General features: G+C 56.4%; 1 protein-coding gene across 1 annotated transcript in view; it reads left to right on the top strand.

The window, feature by feature from the left end:
- The first annotated feature begins 6,411 nt into the window (after positions 1-6,411).
- MAP2K3 (mitogen-activated protein kinase kinase 3) overlaps positions 6,412-20,148 on the top strand; it is a 29,647-nt gene continuing 15,910 nt past the window's right edge. The window contains exon 1 of the mRNA XM_082707593.1: positions 6,412-6,988. Coding sequence (XP_082563719.1) covers positions 6,940-6,988 — 49 coding nt within the window. The 5' untranslated portion in view covers positions 6,412-6,939. The remainder of the gene's footprint in view (positions 6,989-20,148) is intronic.

Here is a 20,148-nt window from a genome sequence, read left to right as displayed (position 1 = left end):
TTTCCAGCCGAGCTGCGCAGTACTTTATGACTACGTTCTCTATTGTGTGTGTTTTGTTTTGCGGGGGGTTAACTACTGACTTTTGTCCTTTTTGTGTCAAGGTGGGCACTCAGGGGATCCTTCCAAACTGGAGGCTCATGACCTTTGTCTCTGGGAAGTTGGGAGGCATAGTTCACTGCTCCTTTTACAAACTCTTAACTCATTTTGTTTCCATGCCCGCCTGTCCCACCCTCCGGGGGACCTGGTGCCTCCCAGCTGAGTGTTTCTAAGGGTCTGTCAGGTCGGTGGTCTGGCCTGGGGTTGACTCCTCCTCCTCCAGACCTGATTTCACCTTTCTCTACTCTCTAAGTTGGTCACTGTTTGTCTGCTGATTTGCTAGCTTATTGTGTTGTGGATTCCTCTTATCCTATCCTTGTCTTTTTGTCCTTGTGTGTGTCCTAAAGATTTAATTTATTTATGTCATTTTTTAAAATTTATTTTTTTAAAAGATTTTCTTTATTTCTTTCTTTTTTAAGATTTTATTTATTTATTTGACAGAGAGAGATCACAAGTAGGCAGAGAGGCAGGCAGAGAGAGAGAGAGAGGAGGAAGCAGGCTCCCTGCTGAGCAGACTCGATCCCAGGACCCTGAGATCATGACCTGAGCCACCCAGGTGCCCTATTTATGTCACTTTAGAGGGGTTTTGGGAGGGAAGTCCCGTTCGGCTCCCTAAAGATCTATTTCATTTTATTATGTGTTCTAAAGATTTATTTTATTTTATTTATGTCATTTTAGAGGGGTTTGGGGAGGGAAGTCCCATGGTACAATGTCCCCATTCAGTTCAAGGTTACTCCAAGTCCCCTTTACGTTTTCCTCTGAGCACCTATTGTGTACCATGGACTATTTTAGGTCAGCTCCTACCCCCTTTCACATGACTCTTTTTTTTTTTATCCAAATCTGAGCTCAGACAATACTTCCTCCAGGAAGGCCTCCTTGACTACCCTGTTTAATGGTGCCTGTCTGCCACATCACCGTACTTTACTTTTGTTCATAGTCCTGACATTTTCAAAAGTATTCTATGGATTTATTGCCTTCCTTCTCAACCTATCCCAGAGGTTTGCTCCATAAGGCAGAGACCTTGTTCCTCAGTACTTAACATGGAGTCAGGCCAAAGTAGATGCTTAGGAAATAAACGTTGAATGGACGGATGGATTTGAGCTTGGGATCTCCAAGAGGCAAGCTTCAGCATGACCTCAGGAAGAAGCTGGTAATGGTCAGAGTTCCCTGGGAATGGAAGACTCTTCTAGGGAGGGAATGAGACCCTTATCATGGGAAGGATGGAAGTTAAGGCTTGGGGATGACTGAAAGGGTATAGAAGCACCGAAGAGAATGGATGCGGGAATCTCTGAGGCCTTGGCTCCAGGTTACTCTGCTACTTTCTAGGGAAGCCAGGTCACCTTTCAATCCGAAAACAGCTCTTTGCAGGCCGGTATCGGGGTGAGCTCCGGTCATGGAGTCAGCGCGATCTTGACGCACTTCCGCCTCTCTTCTCGGTGGTCTGGCTGGGCGACTTGTTTGTCTCCGTCATTGCACTTGGTGCAAACACCATATGATGGTGATAAGGACAAATCCGAGGTCCTGGATTCGTGATGACAAGCATGAGCCCTTTAGTGAGCTACTTGATATACAGTAGGCTGTTCTGATGATGTGGGTTAACACTCTGGTTTCATTCTTCCTGGCAGTGAGAACTTGGCTTGGGCCTCAGTTTCCTTGTCCGTGAGATGAGGCTCTGACCATGCTGACCTGACTGGGTCATGTGAAGTCTCAGCCTTGGAGTGTGACAGGTGTCAATCAACACCCATCCCTGCCTCTTTGGCAGGCAAGACCATGTGTGAGGACCTGGGGACAGAGAGCCTCTGGACTGGGCCCCTGGGCATGTTCCTGGGGGCAGCCTCAGGGTTTCTGAGCATATCCTTGCAGAATATCGGGCTGGACAGACCCAGGGGCTCCGTCCGAAACAAGGGCTTGGCATTGTTCCAGAAAGCAGTGGCAGGAGTGCAAGGACAGCTTGTTCTGCTCAAGGGAAGGATGTTGCAGATCATTCAATGGAAGCTCTGCAGAAAAAGGCAGGGAAAACTCTGTCTCTGTCTGTCAGTTTCAACAATAGTTCTGCCATGATTCACTGCTTTAGACATCTTTTTGGGCCTCAGTTTTCTTTTCTGTTAAATGGACACAGTAATATTGTTATGCCTCTTGCTGGGCTGTCGTGAGCCTTTCGCCACTCCACAACTGTGGAGTGCTGGGGACACTACAGGGACAAAGTGGTTACCTTCCTCATGCACCTGTATCATAGGGAATCCCCAAGATGATGTGTTTAGAGTAGGTGCCCTGCTTTGTTGGCAGAGTCATCAAGCTTGTATAAATTCACCCTTTATACTTGAGAATGGTGGCAATTTAAGTAAGGCAGGTGAGCCCCTGCCTTTCCTCTTGGTTTTCACCTCTGCACACCACGCCCTTGGAGCCCGAGCCCGAGGAGGAGGCACCCACCGACTGCCGTACTCTTCCCCGCATGCCTTCTGTAGCCTCGGTCCACGGCTTCCTGCCGGTCCAGTGCTGGGCCTGAAGAAACCAGCTCCAGCTCTGGTTTTGCAGGAGTACAGGTTAGACAGAGAGGCAGATAGGGGTGCAGCTGCCGGCAGAGCCGGGGTCCTCCATGAGAGGGCTGGGATGGAAGAATTGGGATTGTTTGTCAGGGAAAGCCTCTGCATTTTATTTCAGAACTGGGCCTTGAAGGAGGATAGGACTGAATCAGGTGGAGAAGGCAGGGAGGGCATTCCCGGCTAAGGGAACGGCCTTTGCAAACAAAGGTTCAGGGAGGAAAGCTTGGGCTGGGAGTGGCTGCAGTGGGATGGCACCTGGGTTAGCTCCCCGCTTAGGGAGCCCTGGCAGGGTTTGGAGCGTGGCCAGTGCTGTATTTTGGAAGGCTCTCTCTGGCTGCAGTGTGGAGGAACTGGGGGCAGGAAGCAGAGAGAGGAGGGGGAAGGAGTAGAGGCGATGGCTGATTCTGCCCAGGCCTAAAGTGTCCCGCTCATGTCCAGCCACCATGCCAGAGATGGTCACCAGAGGGCGTTGTGTGTCAGCAAGCCACGGAGGTCCCTGCCCCTGTCAGGGTGGTGCAAGGACACAGCTGTGCACGTGGACTGAGTCTGTGAATGTCTCTACACCGTCTGCCCATTCCATGTGTGTGTTCCACACTTGTGCACCCTGCTGTGTTCACGTGCACATATGTATTTGGGCTCCGTGGACTTACAATGGTGTGAAACGGGGCTTGTGGGGTTTTGATCATGAAGGTAGGTGTGTTGGAGATGTGCCAGAGGTACATATAGAACAGCCCCCCCACCATCTCCCACTACTCCAGCCACAGTTATTTCACTAGAAACCACCTACCTCAGGGCCTTTGCACATGCTGTTCCCTCTGCCTTCATGCTCTTCCACCACATATCTTCTTGACTCCTTCCTCACCTCCCCAGCTCTGTGCTTAAGTCACCTTCCAGTGAGCCTTTTCTTGACCTCCATCTTTAAAAGTATAGTCCCCACACCCAGACACACTCCCAGTTCCTGTCCATCCTTTGTCCCATAGCACTTACCCTCTGACAGAGTATAACGATGTAATCTACACATTTTGTTTGCCTGGTTTGCCCACCAGACCATCATCTCCCTGAGGGAGATGTGTCTGTCTTGTTCAGTCTTGTACTCTCAGTGCTAGGCACACAGTAAGTGCTCAACAAATAGCTGCTGAATGAATGAATGAGCTTCCCCAATCCTGGATTCTGACCATCCTCTCTTTCCAGTTCTCTGTCCTCCCGGCTCCCTCCCACCTCAGCTCACACCCACATCCAAACTTTGACCACACCCTCTTCCTCCTTGCATCTCAGTTTCCCCCGAGTCTACAGAGAGGGGTATTAACAGGGGTATTAACGGACGTTCCTTCTCAGAGTCCGGGCAAGCTGTGGGGACCCCATCAAACTCCCCTTCTGGTTTCTGAGTGATGATGGAGTTGCTCAGCTGTCCCGTGCTCCAGAGAGGGAGAAGGTGGCCGGCAGAAGCTGCCACACCTCGCTCAGAGGAGAAAGAGAGGCTCCAGGGTGGGGCTTCCTCCCCAGGCAGCAAGGCAGCCCTGCATCCCAGACTGGCCCTCACAGGGGGCTCCTTTTGCACCTCCTGCCCTTTGCAGGGAGACCCTCTCTGCTTTTCTACTGACCAGCTCCTACCGATTCTTCAAGGGCCAGTCTCAAAGTCTCTTCCTCTGAGGAGCCTTCCCTGAGCTCATGCAGGTGGTGTCTGGTTCCTTCCTGAGGCTCTTGCTCATGAATCTATTTATAGCACCCCACATGGAGTTTTGTGATTCTTGGGCTGTCTGTCAGGCTCCCTGCCTAACCGTCAACTCCTCCAACCGAAGGGCCTTGTCTGAGTCACGGGGGTGCCTGGGAGGCTGGCACGAGACTAGAGTCACTCCATTGATGTCTGTGGCATGCTTTTCATGCTTGCTTTGTTCATTCCTCACGTACTTACGAGGCACCTACTACGCACCAGCCCCCGGCTGTGCATCAGGACTGCAGCAGGGACTGAGCTGGCAAGATTCCTGCCCGGGAAGGGCTGACGGTGTAGAGGGAGAGCTGGATAAAAAAACAGAACAGATAGGAAAGGCTTCGGTGGCATGAGTTCTGTGCAGAGAATTAAAACTGATTTGGGGACATGGCCAGGAAGGCCTTTTGGAAGAGTTCATTTAAGTGGAGGCCTGCAGGCTGGAAGGGAACCGCCACAGGAATCCTGGGAGGAAAGGGGTTCCAGGCAGAGGAAACAGTGAGGGCGGAGGGCCCGAGGCAGGATGGGTATTGACACTGTTCAAGGGGCAGCACTGAGACCCTCAAACATAGCAAGGAATGGAGAGGGCAAGGGGGCGTGTGGAAGTGTGGTGGAAGGCCGAGCGGATGGCAAGAGTCTGAGCCTAGAAAACCTGCAGGACCAGGATTACATTCCTGGTTGGGAGGTAGCTGCTACTGGGTGCCCATTTTACAGATGGATAAGCAGCAGGTCCTAAGGTGAAATGACTGGCCCATGGTCACATGCCCCATTGGGAACAGAGCACTCCACCCACCCAGGAGTGGTAAGGCTGAGATGGCTTCCTGGAGGAGGTAGCCTGCAGTGTATTTGCAAATATTTCCTGGGCATTTAGGAAGTGCCAGGCCTAAGCCAGGGACTCCCAAGCCCGAGCTCACGAGCTAATTTCAGAGAGGCCTCATTGTCCCCATGGGACAGGTCAATAAACTGAGGCAAGGAGCTGCTCCATGACTTCTAGTAAGTGGCATTTGAACCCATACCTGCCTGAGTCCATAGATCATGACTTTCCACCCACTGCCTGGAAAGGCTGAGCCAGAGACGCAGGAAGAGAAAAATGATAATATAAATAACATATCCCCCTTTCTTATCTCATCAGGCCCTCTCCATCATTGTGTGGGTGGGGACCTGCAGGCATCACCCCTTTTTACAAATGGGCAAGCAGAGGTCAGCACCCCGCACCAAGCATTTCTAGCAGGAGGTGGAATCTGCTTCCCTCATGTGAGGTCCCTGGCAGACCGCACACTCATGCCTGCCCAGAGGCGAAGGGTTGACCCCTTGACCTTTGTCAGGCCCTTCCCGCCCTCCCTAGCCCGCAGCTTTCCTTCTGAGTCAGCTGATCTCGGGGCCAGATTGGTCAGTGGCTCCTAAAATCCCCCTACCTCCAGGTGGAAGCATAAGAGAGGACTGGCCTATGTGGCCATTATATACTTTAGACAGTCTATATACACAGATGGAGGCCCCACGAGCAGAGGAGAAGATAACCAACGCCCCACCTTACAACCTCCGAGACTCAGTTTCATTGTGTGGGGAAGGAGAGGCAGTAAAGACACCCACCACCACGAACAGCCACGTTTCCTGCTGTCTTACTAGGAGCCACAAAGCTCACCATCGTGACCCACCAGTTCCCGGTGCCCTGCACACGGCGGCGGGCGCTCAGTGGATGTTGCAGAGCATGGAACAAATGTGCGCACGCCGGGCATTGTGCTTAAGGCTTGTACAACGTTTGGTGAGAAGGATGGAACATCTACTAAAGCCCGGGTCCCGACCTCTTGCACAGCGCTGCTGTCACAGTCGCTTTTTCACACAGGCGAAAACTGAGGCTCAGGGGTCATCAAACTTGCCCAAGGTCACCGCTTCTGGAAAGTAGCCACGTAGAGATCTGAACCCAGGTCTCGGCCCCGGGGGCGCGCTGTAACCCCTCCATGGGACCCCGCCTTCCCGCTCGCGCCACCCCAGCATACGTGGGGTTTTCCCAGGTTACGCACCCTAGGCGGGCGCCCCGAGCGCTTTGGAGGGGGGCGCCGCGGGGCTGGGAGAGCGCGGGGGCGGGGCCTTAGTGCTTGACAGGCGTGAGGCGGGCTCCGCGAGTCCCGGGCAGTGGGCGCGGCTTGCGTCTGGACAGGCGGCGGGAGGGACCCGGCTCTCGGCTAGGGGGCACCGAGCCGGAGTGGGCCCGGGTTTCCCGGGTGGAAGGCGGGGCTTGACAGACAGAGGAGGAGCCGGATTTGGGGCCAGCAGGGGCGAGGCCTGTGCTTGACAGGCAGGGCAGGTCGGTGTTTGATAGGCAGGGGACGGGCCCCGGAGACGGACGGGCCAGTCGGCGTGCAGGGGCGGGGCTTACGTCGGCGCCGTCCGGCCGGGGCCCCCGCGGCGCTGCCCAGTCTGGCTCCGGCACCGCCCGTCCTGGACGTGTATTTGCCGCCGCCGCCGCCGCCGCCGCCGCCTCAGCTCCGCCGCCGCGCCCGGGCCCCCTGCCCGCAGCCATGAGCGCTCTCCGCCCGGGTAGAGCCCGCCGACCTCTAGATTAGCTCTGCCGCCGCCCCTGGACCCGCCTGCACCATGGAATCGCCCGCCTCCAGTCAGCCCGCCAGCATGCCCCAGACCAAAGGTAGGAACGCCTGATAGGGAGCGCAGCTTGACCGCCCCCCCCCCCCCCACCGCCGCGCGCCCATTCGGGCCCGGACTGCGGACCCCGACTTCGGTCTGTGTGATCCCATTCCAGGCCGTCCCGGACGGAGGCAGCATTCCGGTCCAGAATCCCTCCCTCTTCGGGTCTCCGTCTCAGCCTAGACCTCACCTGGGACCTCACCTGGACCCCAGCTGAGGCCTTGGAACAGCTCTCGGGCCCGCATTCAGGCTAGGATCTCGTTGTGATGACCCCGCTCCAGAGCAGAAACCTCACTCTGACCTCCTCATTTAGGCCTTAACTGCCCCTAGAACAGGAACTCTCCCAACCTGGTCCCTCAGTTGGATCCAGGTGGGATTCACTCTGATCTGCACCCCGCCCCCACTTCCACTCCCTGGTCCCAGGGCTGTATCCACTCCGAGATTTAAAGGACTCCCCATCCGAGCCCCAGCAGTGCTGCCCTGCTGGGGAATCTCACTGTAACCCCCTCCTACCCCCCCATGTGGGTGCCCTGGCTATACTCCAGCTAAGAACTCGCTCCTCTCCCCCAACTCTGCCCATCCTTGTAGGCCCCTCATTGCTCCTTCCCTGGCGGGCCTGTGGCCTGCAGCCTGGTCCCCAGGAACCTCTCTTGGCCTCCCACCCCACCCTAACACACGGCCCCCCTCTCCATCAGCTTCTCCTTGTCTCGACTTGCAAGCTTCTCTCTGCACTTGGAGAGCTCACTGCCTTTTGCTCTCCTGTATCTCCAGGGTTAATCCGCACCGGGTTTGTCCCTGCTGCCTCTGGGTTCAGGGCCAGCCGCTAGGCCAGGGTGCTGGCTGTGCAATGGGCTCACTCTTGTTTCTCCAAGTAGCCGGCCTTCCTGGAAATTTTTGTGAGGTGGCGGCTGCGGCGGCAAGGCAGCAGGATTTGTCATGCGGGGCGGGGGTGGGGGGGGTGAAACTTGGAGGGTGAAAGGGGGATTTTGTGTGTGTGTGTGTGTGTGTGTGTGTGTGCGCGCGCGCGCGCGCACGGAAGAGGGAAGGATGTTTTTGGCATGTTCAAGCCTCAGCAGGCTAGGCTGTGTGAGATTTCCAAACCGGACATAGCTGTAATGAATGGGCTGCCTCGTTGCTCTCTAAATCTGCTGCTGCCTCACGCTGGCAGCAGGTATCTCTGGACCTCAGTTTCCTTGTCTGTAAAATGGGAGTAATCACACACCCCTTGTGTCGTTTTCTGGGTGTGATACGATGCAGCAAATCCTGAAGAGCTTCCAGCAGGCATGGGTGAGGAGGGGAGGAGTGCAGCAGGGCACCTGGCACACAGTAGGTGCTGAGGCAGGCACAGTTGCCCACACCTTGTTACCGTTTTCCTTGTTGGGAAGGCCTCAGCATGTGGGGTCAAGGCCTTGCCTCTGTCTGGGTTGCAGCTGCATATAGTGAGGTGGAGAAAGGTAACAGATGTAACTCAGTGGGCCTCTGCTCAGGAGCTTTTTCTCTGGAGGAGCCCAGGCACCAGGAGGGCCTGTGGGGTCCTGGGGAGGGTGTGGGTCCATCTCTGCCCCTGTGGCCAGCAGCTGCGGTGGCTGGGGGCCAGAGCCCGGCCGGCCCGGTGGGCAGGGTAATTACGTCTTACGTAAGTGGGAGGCCGGATCCCTGACCATTGCCCAACCACTGTGAGTAACTCAGGAGGCACTCAAGGGGGGAGGCGGCTAGGGAGGGACTTGCACTGCACAGACCTCGTGGAGCTTGGGAGCTGGGAAATCATATGCTTCTCCATTCTGGAGAACCAGGAAATCAGACACTTCTTTTCTCCAGCTTGGGGTCTGTGCCTGGCTTGGTCAGTGCTGTGGGACTTAGGACAGGTCCCTCAGCTTCATTGGGCCACAGTGTTTTCACGGGCAGAAGGAAGAGGATGGAAGTGGTGTTTGTCTTCGAATGCTCCTTCAGCTTTTCCAGGCAGGCAATACCTCACCCAATAAAAGTTGGAGTTGTAGAGTTGTGAAGGGAGAGGGGTCCTAGGTGTGAAGGGAAAAGGGAATTTGGGGAGGCACTGTTTGATTCCCATGTGCTGTGTGACTTGAGTCCTGGTGTTGCAGTCTCTGAGCCTCTGCAGAGAGAGAACCAAGGTGAATTTCCAGTTTGTGGGTCCAGGTAATAGATGGTGTTGGTGGGTTAGATGGAGGTTCAGGAGCCTCTGCAAGGCTCAGGGACCTCGTCTGCCTCTTTGGGGTCTGTGGAAGGATATGGTGGGGAGCCATAATACCTCCTCATTAAAATCCCGAGACTTGTCACTTATCAAGCTTTTTTTCATGTTCCATGTTCTCTCCCATTCATTCCTCCCAGCCCCATTTATAGATGGGGAAACTGAGGCTCAGAGGTGGTTAGTGCCTTGCTTAGGGCTCATACAGTTGTGACAGGTGCAGCTAGGGCTCTGTCCACGACTGTATATCTCCAGAGGTCTCCCCAGTGCTCCTTTATGTTCCATTCTTTGCTGAGTTGGTGGGACCCACCCTCCCTGCACCCCATCATCCTAGCTGTTGGGACGCTCCGTTATGCCTTGAATCTGGGTCCTCTCCAGGGCTAGCCTGACCTGGCGCAGGGCCTGAGCTGGAGGTGATGCCTCTTGTGTGCACAGCCCTTTACAGTTGGGACATTTTATATTCATTCAGCCTGACCCATCTGACGGATGAAAAACTGGGGCCAGACAGGGGGAGTGGCTGGACTGAGTCCACAGAGCTGGGATTCTTAGCGGGGGCCCTCCCCATCCTGGGCCCAGCATCATGCTCTTCTCCACCTTCTCAGAGGAATCTGAACAAAACAGGGCGTGGTTGGTACTTGACCTTACCTTTGAGCTTCAGCTTTGAGCTTCCTGCCTCACAGCTGGTGTCCTGCTCTGTGCTCCATGCCACAGGCCTGGGGAGTTTTCCATGAATCTTTGAGGCCCCAGGTCCCTCAGCCCTGCAGGTTTTCCCCCAGCCTCCTTGCCCACATGCCATCTTTGGAGTCAGAGGCCAATGGCAGCTGGCGCTGGGGCCAGTGGTCAGGGGCACATTTGCTCGGCGTGGTTTGGGTCTGCTGCTTCAAGCCACATGTGTCCTTGGGGGTACCGTATGCATCCTGTCACCGCCCTCAGTGCACTGTGAGTGCCGTCCATGCAAACGTGTCATGGTTGATCTTCACATGGCTCCCGCTGCCCAGTGGGGACACTGAGGCTTCAGGAGCATTGTCTGTATCCTGGCCCTGCCTGCCGTGACTACTGTCCCCCCCTCAACCCCCCGTCCAGTCCCGTTCCTGCTGTCGGAAAGACTGGAGGGTGACACCTTGGGGACTTCCCCCACCCCTGATGTGACGCACAGGAAACTCTCTATCAGCCAGCCCATGGCTCCAGGCCTGAAAGGAGCAAAGTTCTCAGTTGCCTGTGTGGGGAGAAGGCTGGGGCAGCAGGAGGCTTCCGGTGGGTGAGTCAGCGGGCACTGGGTGCTGACTCACCCGCCGGGCATGCCAGCCCAACTGGCTGCTGCTTAAAGGGGCGATGCCTGCTGACTGGTGGGTTGGGAGGGGGGCTGTGAGCCCCGGCCTTGCAGGTCAGCATAGAGTCCTCAGATGGGCATCAGAGGTGGCCCCCTTCCTGGACCTCAGACTAGGTTGGGACCTCTGGGCAGGCCTTCCCCGGCTATGCGCCCGCCCCGCCCAGGAACTTCCTCTGTTAGGCAAGAGCCCTGCTTCCTCTTGTTCACAGAACAGAAGCAGGTGGTGGTGGCCATGCACCGCCCTTGCCTAGGGAATCCTCTGGTCTGCTGGGGGCTCTGGGAGGTTGGGGAGGAGAGGTGGTATGGGGTCGGCCTGAGCTCCTGGGGTGGAGAGGTGACCGTGGTCCAATTTCAGGGCAGGCTCTTTTGCTATGTGATGTTGGCAAAGTTACATTCACTGCGCTCTGTGAATGATTGCAGTGCCCTGGGCATGGCCCACCTATCCCATGAGAGGCCTCAGCTTCCTCATCTGCAGACTGGGAATAGGGACTTTTCCTGCCTGTCTGGCTGGCAGCCACAAGGATGGATGCAGACAGCCTCCTTCCAGTCTTGCTAAGTGTTAGGTAGTAGGCCGGCCAGATTGGCCTCAGTCCCCAAAGAACCTCAGCTAGACAGGAAGGAGGTGCAGGGAGTAGACAGGCCTGTGTTCAAATTTTGACCCCCTTCACTGCTTCCTGACTTCCTCTTGTGCCCTCTCTGACCTTCGGTCTCCTTTTCTGTAACGTGGGAGTGAACACTCCTCCCTTGCAGGGTGGTGGTAGAGATTGGAGACAGTGTCTGTCTAATGTGTGGCATCTGTTATTATGTTCTTATTGTTATGGTCATGGCTGGTTATTTGGCGATGGGTGAGTAAATAGAACCCTGGACTCTGGAGATGGGCTTGTAAGTCCTGTGACACGAGGACTCTGACGCTGGCTGCAGGGTCCTGCAGGGACCTGTAATGCCAGCTACAAGGTACCAGGCTCTTTCTCCACTGGTCCACAGCTGGAGCTGGGGCCTCCCATTGCCTCTTGGGCCTTCCTGGGGAGGCCTGTGGGGAACAGAGGGGACTGGGGCAGGCCTCTTTGCAGGTCTGCTCTCCTGAGCACAGGGGAGTGTGGGGTGGGGAATCAGGAGGACAGGTCAGTCCCTCAGTTGGTAGAACTTCACATGTCAGGTATGGTGCTGGCTGTGGGGATATTGGGGTGAGCAAGGAGCACCCTGACTCTCAAAGAACTCTGCCTAAGGAGCAGGAAGAGGTTTTGGAATCCAGATCCAAGGTCAGGTATGTCCGTGGATGGGGGTCAGGTGAGAGGGAGCAGTTGGGTTGTGGGTCCAGGCTGGGTGCAGGGCCTTGGCAGCCATGCAGAGTATTGTCAGGGTCTCAGGTGGGGTGCTCTGTGTCTCTGTTTGTCCCAGAGGAAGAACGCTGGGGGTGGCACAGAAGACGCCGTGCACAGAGCCCTACCCCCCGGCCAGATGGGGTGATGAGGCAGGCCTTGAGCTCAGCTCCTGAGGTTGGGGCTTACAGCCCTCTGGGGACCATCCTTCTCCACATGGCCCACATGAGTCAGGCTTGCTTGCCCGGCTGCTTCTGTCCATGCCCTCCCTAGCACTGAGCATGGAAACCCCAAAAAGCTTCATATAAAAGGCATGTAGAACTTACAGGGCTGGGCAGTGGCAGCCTGGTAGGTTGCCTGCAGCTCACAGACAGCAAGCCTGGGAGCTGTGTCCAACTTGGGAGAGGGTCATCAGGCTCACCCTGAAGGGCTATTGTCCCCCTTTCCCTCCTGAGAGGTCCCTGTCACCTCTCCCTGCCCCGAGGGTCCCTTTCTGGGGTGTCACGGCTGATCTGGCATTCCAGGGGCTGTCCTGGCTTCTCTGCCCTTCTCCCAACTGGTGCCCTGCTCCTGGGCGGCTCAGCATTGACCCTGTTGACGCCTCCGGGCTGAACCCCAACCTGGCAGGTGGGGTCTTCCATTCGTTTTAAACTTTTCAATTGAAGTATATCACAGACCCCAAAAACATATATAAAATGTACCTCTGTATTTTAATGAGTAAAAATAAAATGAAATCTGTGTACCCAATACCCAGCTAAAGAAATCGAACATAACTGTACCCCAAAGCCCCTCCCAGAATTGTGCCTCCCTAACAACTGCCCTGACTTTTGTATTAAACTTTTTAAAAAGATTTTATTTGAGATAGGGGGAGTGAGGAGAGTGAGAAAGCACAAGCACAGGGAAGGAGCAAAGGGAGAGGAAGAGGCTGACTCCCTGCCGAGCGGGGAGCTCGATGTGGGATTCGATCCCAGGACCCTGGGACCGTGACCTGAGCTGAAGGCAGATGCTTCACCGACTGAGCCACCCAGGCATCCCTGTATCAATCACTTCTTTATTGTTTTTTGAAATTGAGTTCTAATGTACGAGGGGCATAGTGACGCTCACCATCCTTCAGAAGGGGGTCTACACTGCTGTAGTGGTGGGGAGAGGCTGCAGCCAGCTGGCTGGGTTCATGGCCATCTCCTGCACTCACGAGCTGTGGGGCCTCAGTCTGTATGATGGGAACGATCCTAGAACCTTAACCGCAGGGTTGCGGCGAGGCCTCAGTGCACTGGTGTATGCAAGGGCTGAGTATGGGGCCGGCCCAGAGCTAGTGTGGCTGAGTGTGGACAGCTGTCCTTGTTACTTCATGTGGGTCTGAAACTCCTGGGCTGACTGTGCGGGGCTCAGCCAGTGTAAGGGGAACCTGGTAGCTCTTGACTTTCCTCCTCCGCGTCACTGTGCTATTGCCACCATCTTCTGTGGTGCATCCTCAGGATCACGCAAGCCAGTGGGTGGGAGGTGACCTGGGAGGGGCCTTGGGTGTCAGGGGAGATGTGGAGAGCTGAGGAGCTAAGTAGGGGCTGGCGGTCGGAGGCCTGCCTGAGACTGCTGTGGGTGTGGGGCGGGGGCATGTTCTCTGCCCTCCCTGTCCTTCAGTGTCTGTGTCTTGGTCTTCCACTTCACTTCCTGCCTCCATACTAGTGGCACAGCATGCTCTGGCCCGTCTGCCTGGGGCAGACCCTGGGGTGGTGCGGCGGGGACCCTTGCTGGGTGAGCCTGTGCGCGTTCCCGGGGGGAGGGGCTGCTTCGAGGCCCAGCTCTGTGCCACCTCCCTCTGTGACCTCCTGGGTGAGTGTTCTTATCTGAACGGAGGGAATGAAACACCTCCGCTGTTGAGAGTGGGGAGTGATGCGATCTCTCCAGTTCAGGGACGCCTTGTGTGCTCATTTAATGCTGAATTAGAACCTGAGCTACGTATTGGCCTTTTTACCATCAAGAATACATTTTAGGTCTTCTACACAGTGAACCCATGTTTTATAAGATTTTGTTTCGATGCCAATGATAATAAAAGCAAGAATGGCCTTTGTTAAGGAAAGGGGCTTTTACCATTTTGCAGGAGCAGGCGTGTGGGGCCCGGCAGTGCCTCCTGGTGGCCTGGGTGACCTCCCAGTGGCCCCAAGTGGTGACCTGTGAGAACTTAGCCCACTAGCCTGAGCAAGAGGAGTATCCCATCTCCCCGAGGCCCTGGGAAGGTTAGATGTCACTCCAGGAATATTCCTCCCTAGGCATAGGCTCTTGAAGCCCGGGATCTGCAGTCTGGGGGTTCACTTGGCAGTCTGGGGCCCAACTTGGCAATGGAAGGCCTTGCGGCCAGGGTGGCCACTGATCCGACCCGTTTTGTGCCAGACACTTCCTGCGCAATGTCTCATTCAGCTGTTGTGGTTACCCAACAACATGGGGTGTCGTCAGCTCTCTGTCTGACAAGTATACTCTCCTCGAGGGGGGAGTGACTTGTCCAAGGTCACACAGGTCTGTCTGAGGTCTGTCTTAATAACCCCTGACTCTGGCTCACCTGTCCTGGAGATCAAGGTCATTGAACTCCCCAGGACATCTGGGAGGAAACAGGCTCAGGGAGGAGGTGTGCTTGCCGGTCCGGGTCACACAGCAGCTCCTTCTGCACTCCATAGCCTGTCCTTCTGCACTCACTGCCTATTGGCCTCTACCACCGTGGTGTGGCAGATGGTCTCGTGGCTGCAGATGAGGTATGTGGAGCCAGGATCAGGGGGCCTGAGAGGTTCGGGTCTGTGTTTGAGTGCCGGCATGGGACTCTGCGCAAGTCTCCAGGTCCCTGGCCTGCAAGTCTGCAGTGGTTGGCCTCTGGGGCACCATCCAGGGCTGAGCATCCCCCGGGAAGGATGCCAGCGAGCCTGGCTCCCCGTTTCATAGGGAGGAGGAGCCTGAGGCCCAGACCTGCAGCGGCCCCAGGCACAAGTTTCCACAGGGCTTCTTTCTTCCTTGTTCTTGCATTTAAATTCCTTCCATGGAACTAGCTGACACTGCATGTGGTTAGGAAAATCTCAAAGGTGCAGGAAGGAGGTCTGTTGCTCCTTGGACTCCTCTGTGAAGACACCGATGTTCTCTCTCTCTTGAAATCTGCACGCCACCTCCTGTGTGGAGAGTGCTTAGCATGTCACCCTGCCCAGGAGCCCGCTGGACCCTTGCTGGTTCCCGGGGTGGTCTCTTTGTTTTACAAACCCTGCCTCAGTGCTGTCCTCTGGAGAGTGGAGAGCCTGTTGTCCCCACTGCCTGGGGCTGCTGCAGTGGTCCACGGAGACAGGAGACGGGATCCGAGGCTTAGCACTGGCCAGGCACACGACAGGTGCTCAGAGATGTTGGCGGTGCTATGTTCTCTCTCTCTCTGGCGGGAGTTCCCCGAGGTGGGCTTCCTGGGTCGGTGGGTGCTTCGATAGGGCCGAGGTGTCTTCACGTTGGTGGCCCTGTGAGCTCACACAAGTACCAGCCCCATGGGGCCAGACTCTGTGCCTCGGGGTCCCGCACCCCAGCTAGGAGTGGGCCTCCCACCCCACACCCTCCAGTCGTGTACCCCCCCCCCCCCCGTGCGCTTCTCCCCTGCGCTTGACCCTCTTGGCGCTAGAACTTTCCTCCTCCTCACCCGCTGTGTGTCGGCCTCAGCTCAGATCCCACCTCAGAAAGGTCCCCGTCCCTGGCTTATAAACATTACACCCACGGGCTTTGTCTGTTACTTGCTGTTTGCCTGTGGTCCTGGCTTTCCCGTCAGCCCTGGGTTTGGCCCTGGTGCATTCTTGGCCGTTGGGGCTGGGGGTGCGCTGGGAGCTGTGGAGCAGCATCTCCGGCCCTGGCCCCCTGGGTACCAGTGGCATTGCCAACAGTCATTGTCGCTTGTCCGAGGTGGGAGCCCAACAGTGGTGGGGGGCGGGCAGGGGCCCGGCTGCTCATTGTCCAAGGGGCGTGCACTGGTGGGGGGCGGGCAGGTGCAGAGTCCTCCCCTCCTGCTCTGTGGATGAGGAAGACCCTGAGAGGTGGAGGGAAGGGGGTTGTCAAGGGCCTCAGATGCCAGGGCCTGCCCCGGGGGGCCAGCACTCAGCCGGAGAGAGGGCAGGGCCAGGGGGTTGAGGGGCCCCCACCTGTAACCTGTTGCTCACCTGTGGGGTGGAGCCCACAGCGCCCTTGGCAGGTGCCACATGCTTGGTGTTTGGTAAGTAACAGAGCCCTTCATCTGCTCTAGGATCTTGGGGACAGGGCGCCGCAGTGCTAGGGATCCAGCTGGCCCCCTGCCTGGGGGAGGCAGGTCTGTTCTCGCTCCCCACCAACACTTGGTTGCCGTGGCCCCTGAAAGCTTCCCAGAGGCCTCCTGTGGGAGGGATGCCACGGGGTGGAGACTCCAGCCTCAGACATATGTGGGCCTGAGCACCCAGCCCTGCCATTCGGCTCACTGTCTCTGAGCCTCAGTGGTACTGTCTGTGAACTGGGTGCCCTGAGCGCTTCACCTGGACTCGAGCACAGACCAGCAGCTGGGGCTGGTGTAAGGTCTGCAATGATCGGAGATCACTGGGGTCAAGTGGGGGTCTGGGCTTTGGCTCATGAGAACCCCCGACACCAGCTGTGTGTTAGCTGCCTGTGTGGCAGGAGTAGCTGGGACCAGTTGATCTTTTTCTGAGGGACCTGCATAGGATAGAGGCGACGAGCCAAGTGCGGCAGGGGCTGGGAGGGGGCATGGCAGCCTGGGGCCGTCTGGCCTCCCACATCTGCAGGGCTGGCCCAGACACTCAGGGCCTAGGACTTCTCTAGTGGACAGCTTACCAAGCAACCAAAATACCCCAAAGGTGTGTGGGGGGGTAATAAATTGGGAGCAGTTGGTGTTGCTTTTGTCATTGGAAATCAGGGGTTGCGACCCAACATGACGACATGTGGGGGGCTCCCTGTGTGTGTGAAGGCCCCCGCAGCGTCTGTGGTGAGGGACGCACCACCCCTCCCCCTCCCACCGTGGACGGACCCTGAGAGCAGGTGGTACTGTCCAGTCTGTTTCCCCTTTCCCCGAGGCCTCAGGGGAGGGTTGACACAGGGGATGGGGAGACCCCTCTCTCAGGCTTTCTGTTGATGTTTGGTCTTTGGAGCTACACAGACCTGTCTTTGTGTCTGCTCCCTACCAAACACTCACTGTGTCACCGTGGTCAAGCCACACCTCTTCTCTGATCCCCTTGGTACCACAGGTACAAGAAAACACTTTCCTGTACAGAGCGGCTGTCTGGGGCTGAGGGCCTAGTGTTATTTGGGGTCCTCCGGGTTTCCAGATGGCTCCGTCTAATCTTTGCCTGTCAGGCACCACCGCAGCGTGGCCCTGATAACTTCGGAGGACACGCCTGGTAACCCGAGGCTCACCGTGGGCCCATTATCTCCATTGCACAGTTGATCTCTGACACCCAGAGAAGTTAAGGCACTTGCTTGAGGGCATACAGCTAGGAAGAGGCAGAGCTGCAACTTGAACCCAGGCTGCCCGACTCGAGTCGGTGCCCATAAATGTTTTCTTAGCTGCCCCTGAAGTAGTGACTATAGAACCATGACTTGTGAGACGTGACAGAAGCGAAGCCAGTGGGACACAGTGAGAGGCAGGGACAAGGAGCTTAGCTGGAGTGATCAGGAAAGCCGCTTTGACTAGGCGAAAGGTGAGGATCATATACCAACAGGGATGGAGCTGCAGGGAAGAGCGCTCTAGGCAGAGGGAACAGAATGTGCAAAGGCACTGCGATGGAAGAGAAGGCGGCTCATTTAAGGAATGGTGAGTGGGAGGAGATGAGAGCAGGGCCAGGAAGAGGTAGGAGTTGTGGGAGTCCGGGGTGCCTCTCTTTGTGGTCTTTTCCTGTCGGTCAGTAGCCGAATTCCTTATTCTCTGCCTGTGGTGGTGTTGAGAGGTTGGAGAGGGCCGAGGACACACAGAAGCCTGGCACTGTGCCCACCGGTGCCAGAGGCCCCGCAGGCTGAGGCTGGCAGGCTTGTTGTGGTTTGCTGGTGGCTGCCCGTGAACCTTTGTTTGTTGTGGTGACGGTCGTCATATCGGGCCCACACCTGGGCAGCCCTGGGCCGCCTGGCCATCTGGGCCCAGCACTGACGTGAATGGCAGACAGTGGCGGTGGCTGGTGGCCTGTGGCCCATTCCTGAGCTGTCTCCAAGATGGCCTCACCCACTCCCTCTGACAGCTGGGGAGCTGCTGCACGGAGCCCATGTCCCTGGCAGGCAGATAGGTGAGAAGGCCAGGACCCTACTCCTTCTTCCCACCCAGCCCATGTGCTTGGAGCAGCCTGTGTCCTGCCCCAAGCCCAGAAGGAGGAGCATGTGGGAGATCTCATGTACTGGGGGCCTCGTTCCTCTTTCACCCACCTGGCCTGGCCACACGCATAGAGGCTCCCTTGACTACTAGGGAAACTGAGGCCTGGTGAAAAGGGGCCCGTCTCATGACATTTGCAGATCCTAGGGTGGGAGATGGGTGTGCAGGTTAGGGCCAGAGAAAGGTTAGGGAAGGCCAAGAGCAGGTAGTGTGGGGGGATGTGCTGTGAGCCCCAGGAGACCCCCTAGTGGATTGTTTTTTTGTTGTTGGTGGTGGTGTTGTTTTTTAGGGTTTTATTTATTTATTTGACAGAGGGAAGGAGAGAGATCACATGACCACACACGCAGGGGGAGCAGCACAGGGAGAGAGAGAAGCAGGCTGCCTGCTGAGCAGGGAGCCCGATGTGGGGCCCAGTCCCAGGACCCTGGGATCATGACCTGAGCCGAAGACAGACACTTTTAACGACTGAGCCACCCAGGCACTCCTGGATTGTTCATTTTTTAACATAAAATATTTTACTTTCTGGTTACAAAAAGCTTCAAGTGAAGAGTAAAAGCTCCCCATAATTCTCATTACATAGGGTGGCTTTTTTCCAGCTTTGTGCAGACGCTTGTAATAACTGTAGTGACCTGTCGTGGGCCATCGTATAGGGCTACCTGCTGTGCCCCAAGCCTGTGCCAAGCACCTCGTAGATGATCCCACCCTGCAGGGTGGCATGTGCTTACCAGAGTGCTGCTTCGAAGATAGAGGACTTGAGGGGCCGAGAGAAGGGTATCATGCCAGGTCTCATCAGGGGTCGAAGCTGGACTAGCTCAGGCTGCTGCATGTCACATGCAGCGTTAGCAATGCTGGCCTGGCCAGTGGCCTCCTCAGGCCTTGGGGCCTGCAGCCCAGGGCCCCTGTCCCCACCACCAGGGGTCAGTGATGACTTAGTCTGACCCAGGGGCAGCACGGATGTGGCCTTAGGAACCCACGGGCCTGGATACCTTGCCTTTTCTGTTTTCTTCTTGTCATGCAGAATGTGCTGGGCCCTGGGAAACCCAGGGAAGCGTCTGGGTCCCTGTTCAGCAGATGTCACAGAGCTCTCTGTGGGGAGTACAGGAGGCCGGTCCCTCCTCCTACAGGGAGAAGCTCCCAGCAGGAGAGGGCGCCAGGAGTGGCTGACCTGGCCCAGTGCAGTCTCCGAGTCACCAGACCTGGGAGCATCTCCCCCTGAGTCACCATGCAGCATCTTAGTTCCCTCCAGTAAAGTAAGGCTAAGAACTCCCTCCAGGGTTGTTGAAACATCTGGAATAGATGGGAAGGGCCATTTGTGTGGCCAGCAGGCCGTTGCTGGAGGAGAGAGAGACCCACTATGCCCCTGAGAGCTGGCCACGTTGTCTTATCTGTGAAATGGGATGAAAACACCTCACACAAGGTGTTTTCAGAGTGGTGTGGTCGGTTAAGCGTTTGACTCTTGCTTTCAGCTCAGGTCACGATCTTGGGGTTGTGAGATTGAGCCCCAGGTCGATTCTGCGCTCAGTAGTACTTGGGATTCTCTCTCTTTCTCTCTCACTCTGCTTGTCCCCCCTTGTGTGTGCACACTCTCTCTCTTTCAAATAAATAAATCTTTAAAAAATCCAAACGATGGCCACATGCCTCACACGGGAGCTCATGATTACGCAGCTGGTCTGCCCCGGCGCCGGGCGAGCAGTGGTGGCGCCCAGTGGGTATTATGTGTGGAAACTTGTTTTGTGCAGCCCCTGGGTTGTTCCCGGACAGGCCTGGGCTTGGGGGCAAGTCACGCTGATGCCAACAGGGTGCTGTTCTAAGTTCTCTAAAGATCACTACCATGTAGGTAGTGATCATTTGTCTGATTGAGGATACGGGGGCTCAGAGAAGACTGGGGACTTGTCGAAGGTCTCTAAGGGGCAAAGGTGGGATTTGAATTTGGGACAGAGAAAGCGTATGATTTGGCGACAGA

The sequence above is a fragment of the Mustela nivalis genome, assembly GCF_964662115.1.
Source record: "Mustela nivalis genome assembly, chromosome: 17".
Classification (NCBI taxonomy): Eukaryota; Metazoa; Chordata; class Mammalia; order Carnivora; family Mustelidae; genus Mustela; species Mustela nivalis.
This window is presented reverse-complemented; position numbering and strand designations above follow the sequence as displayed.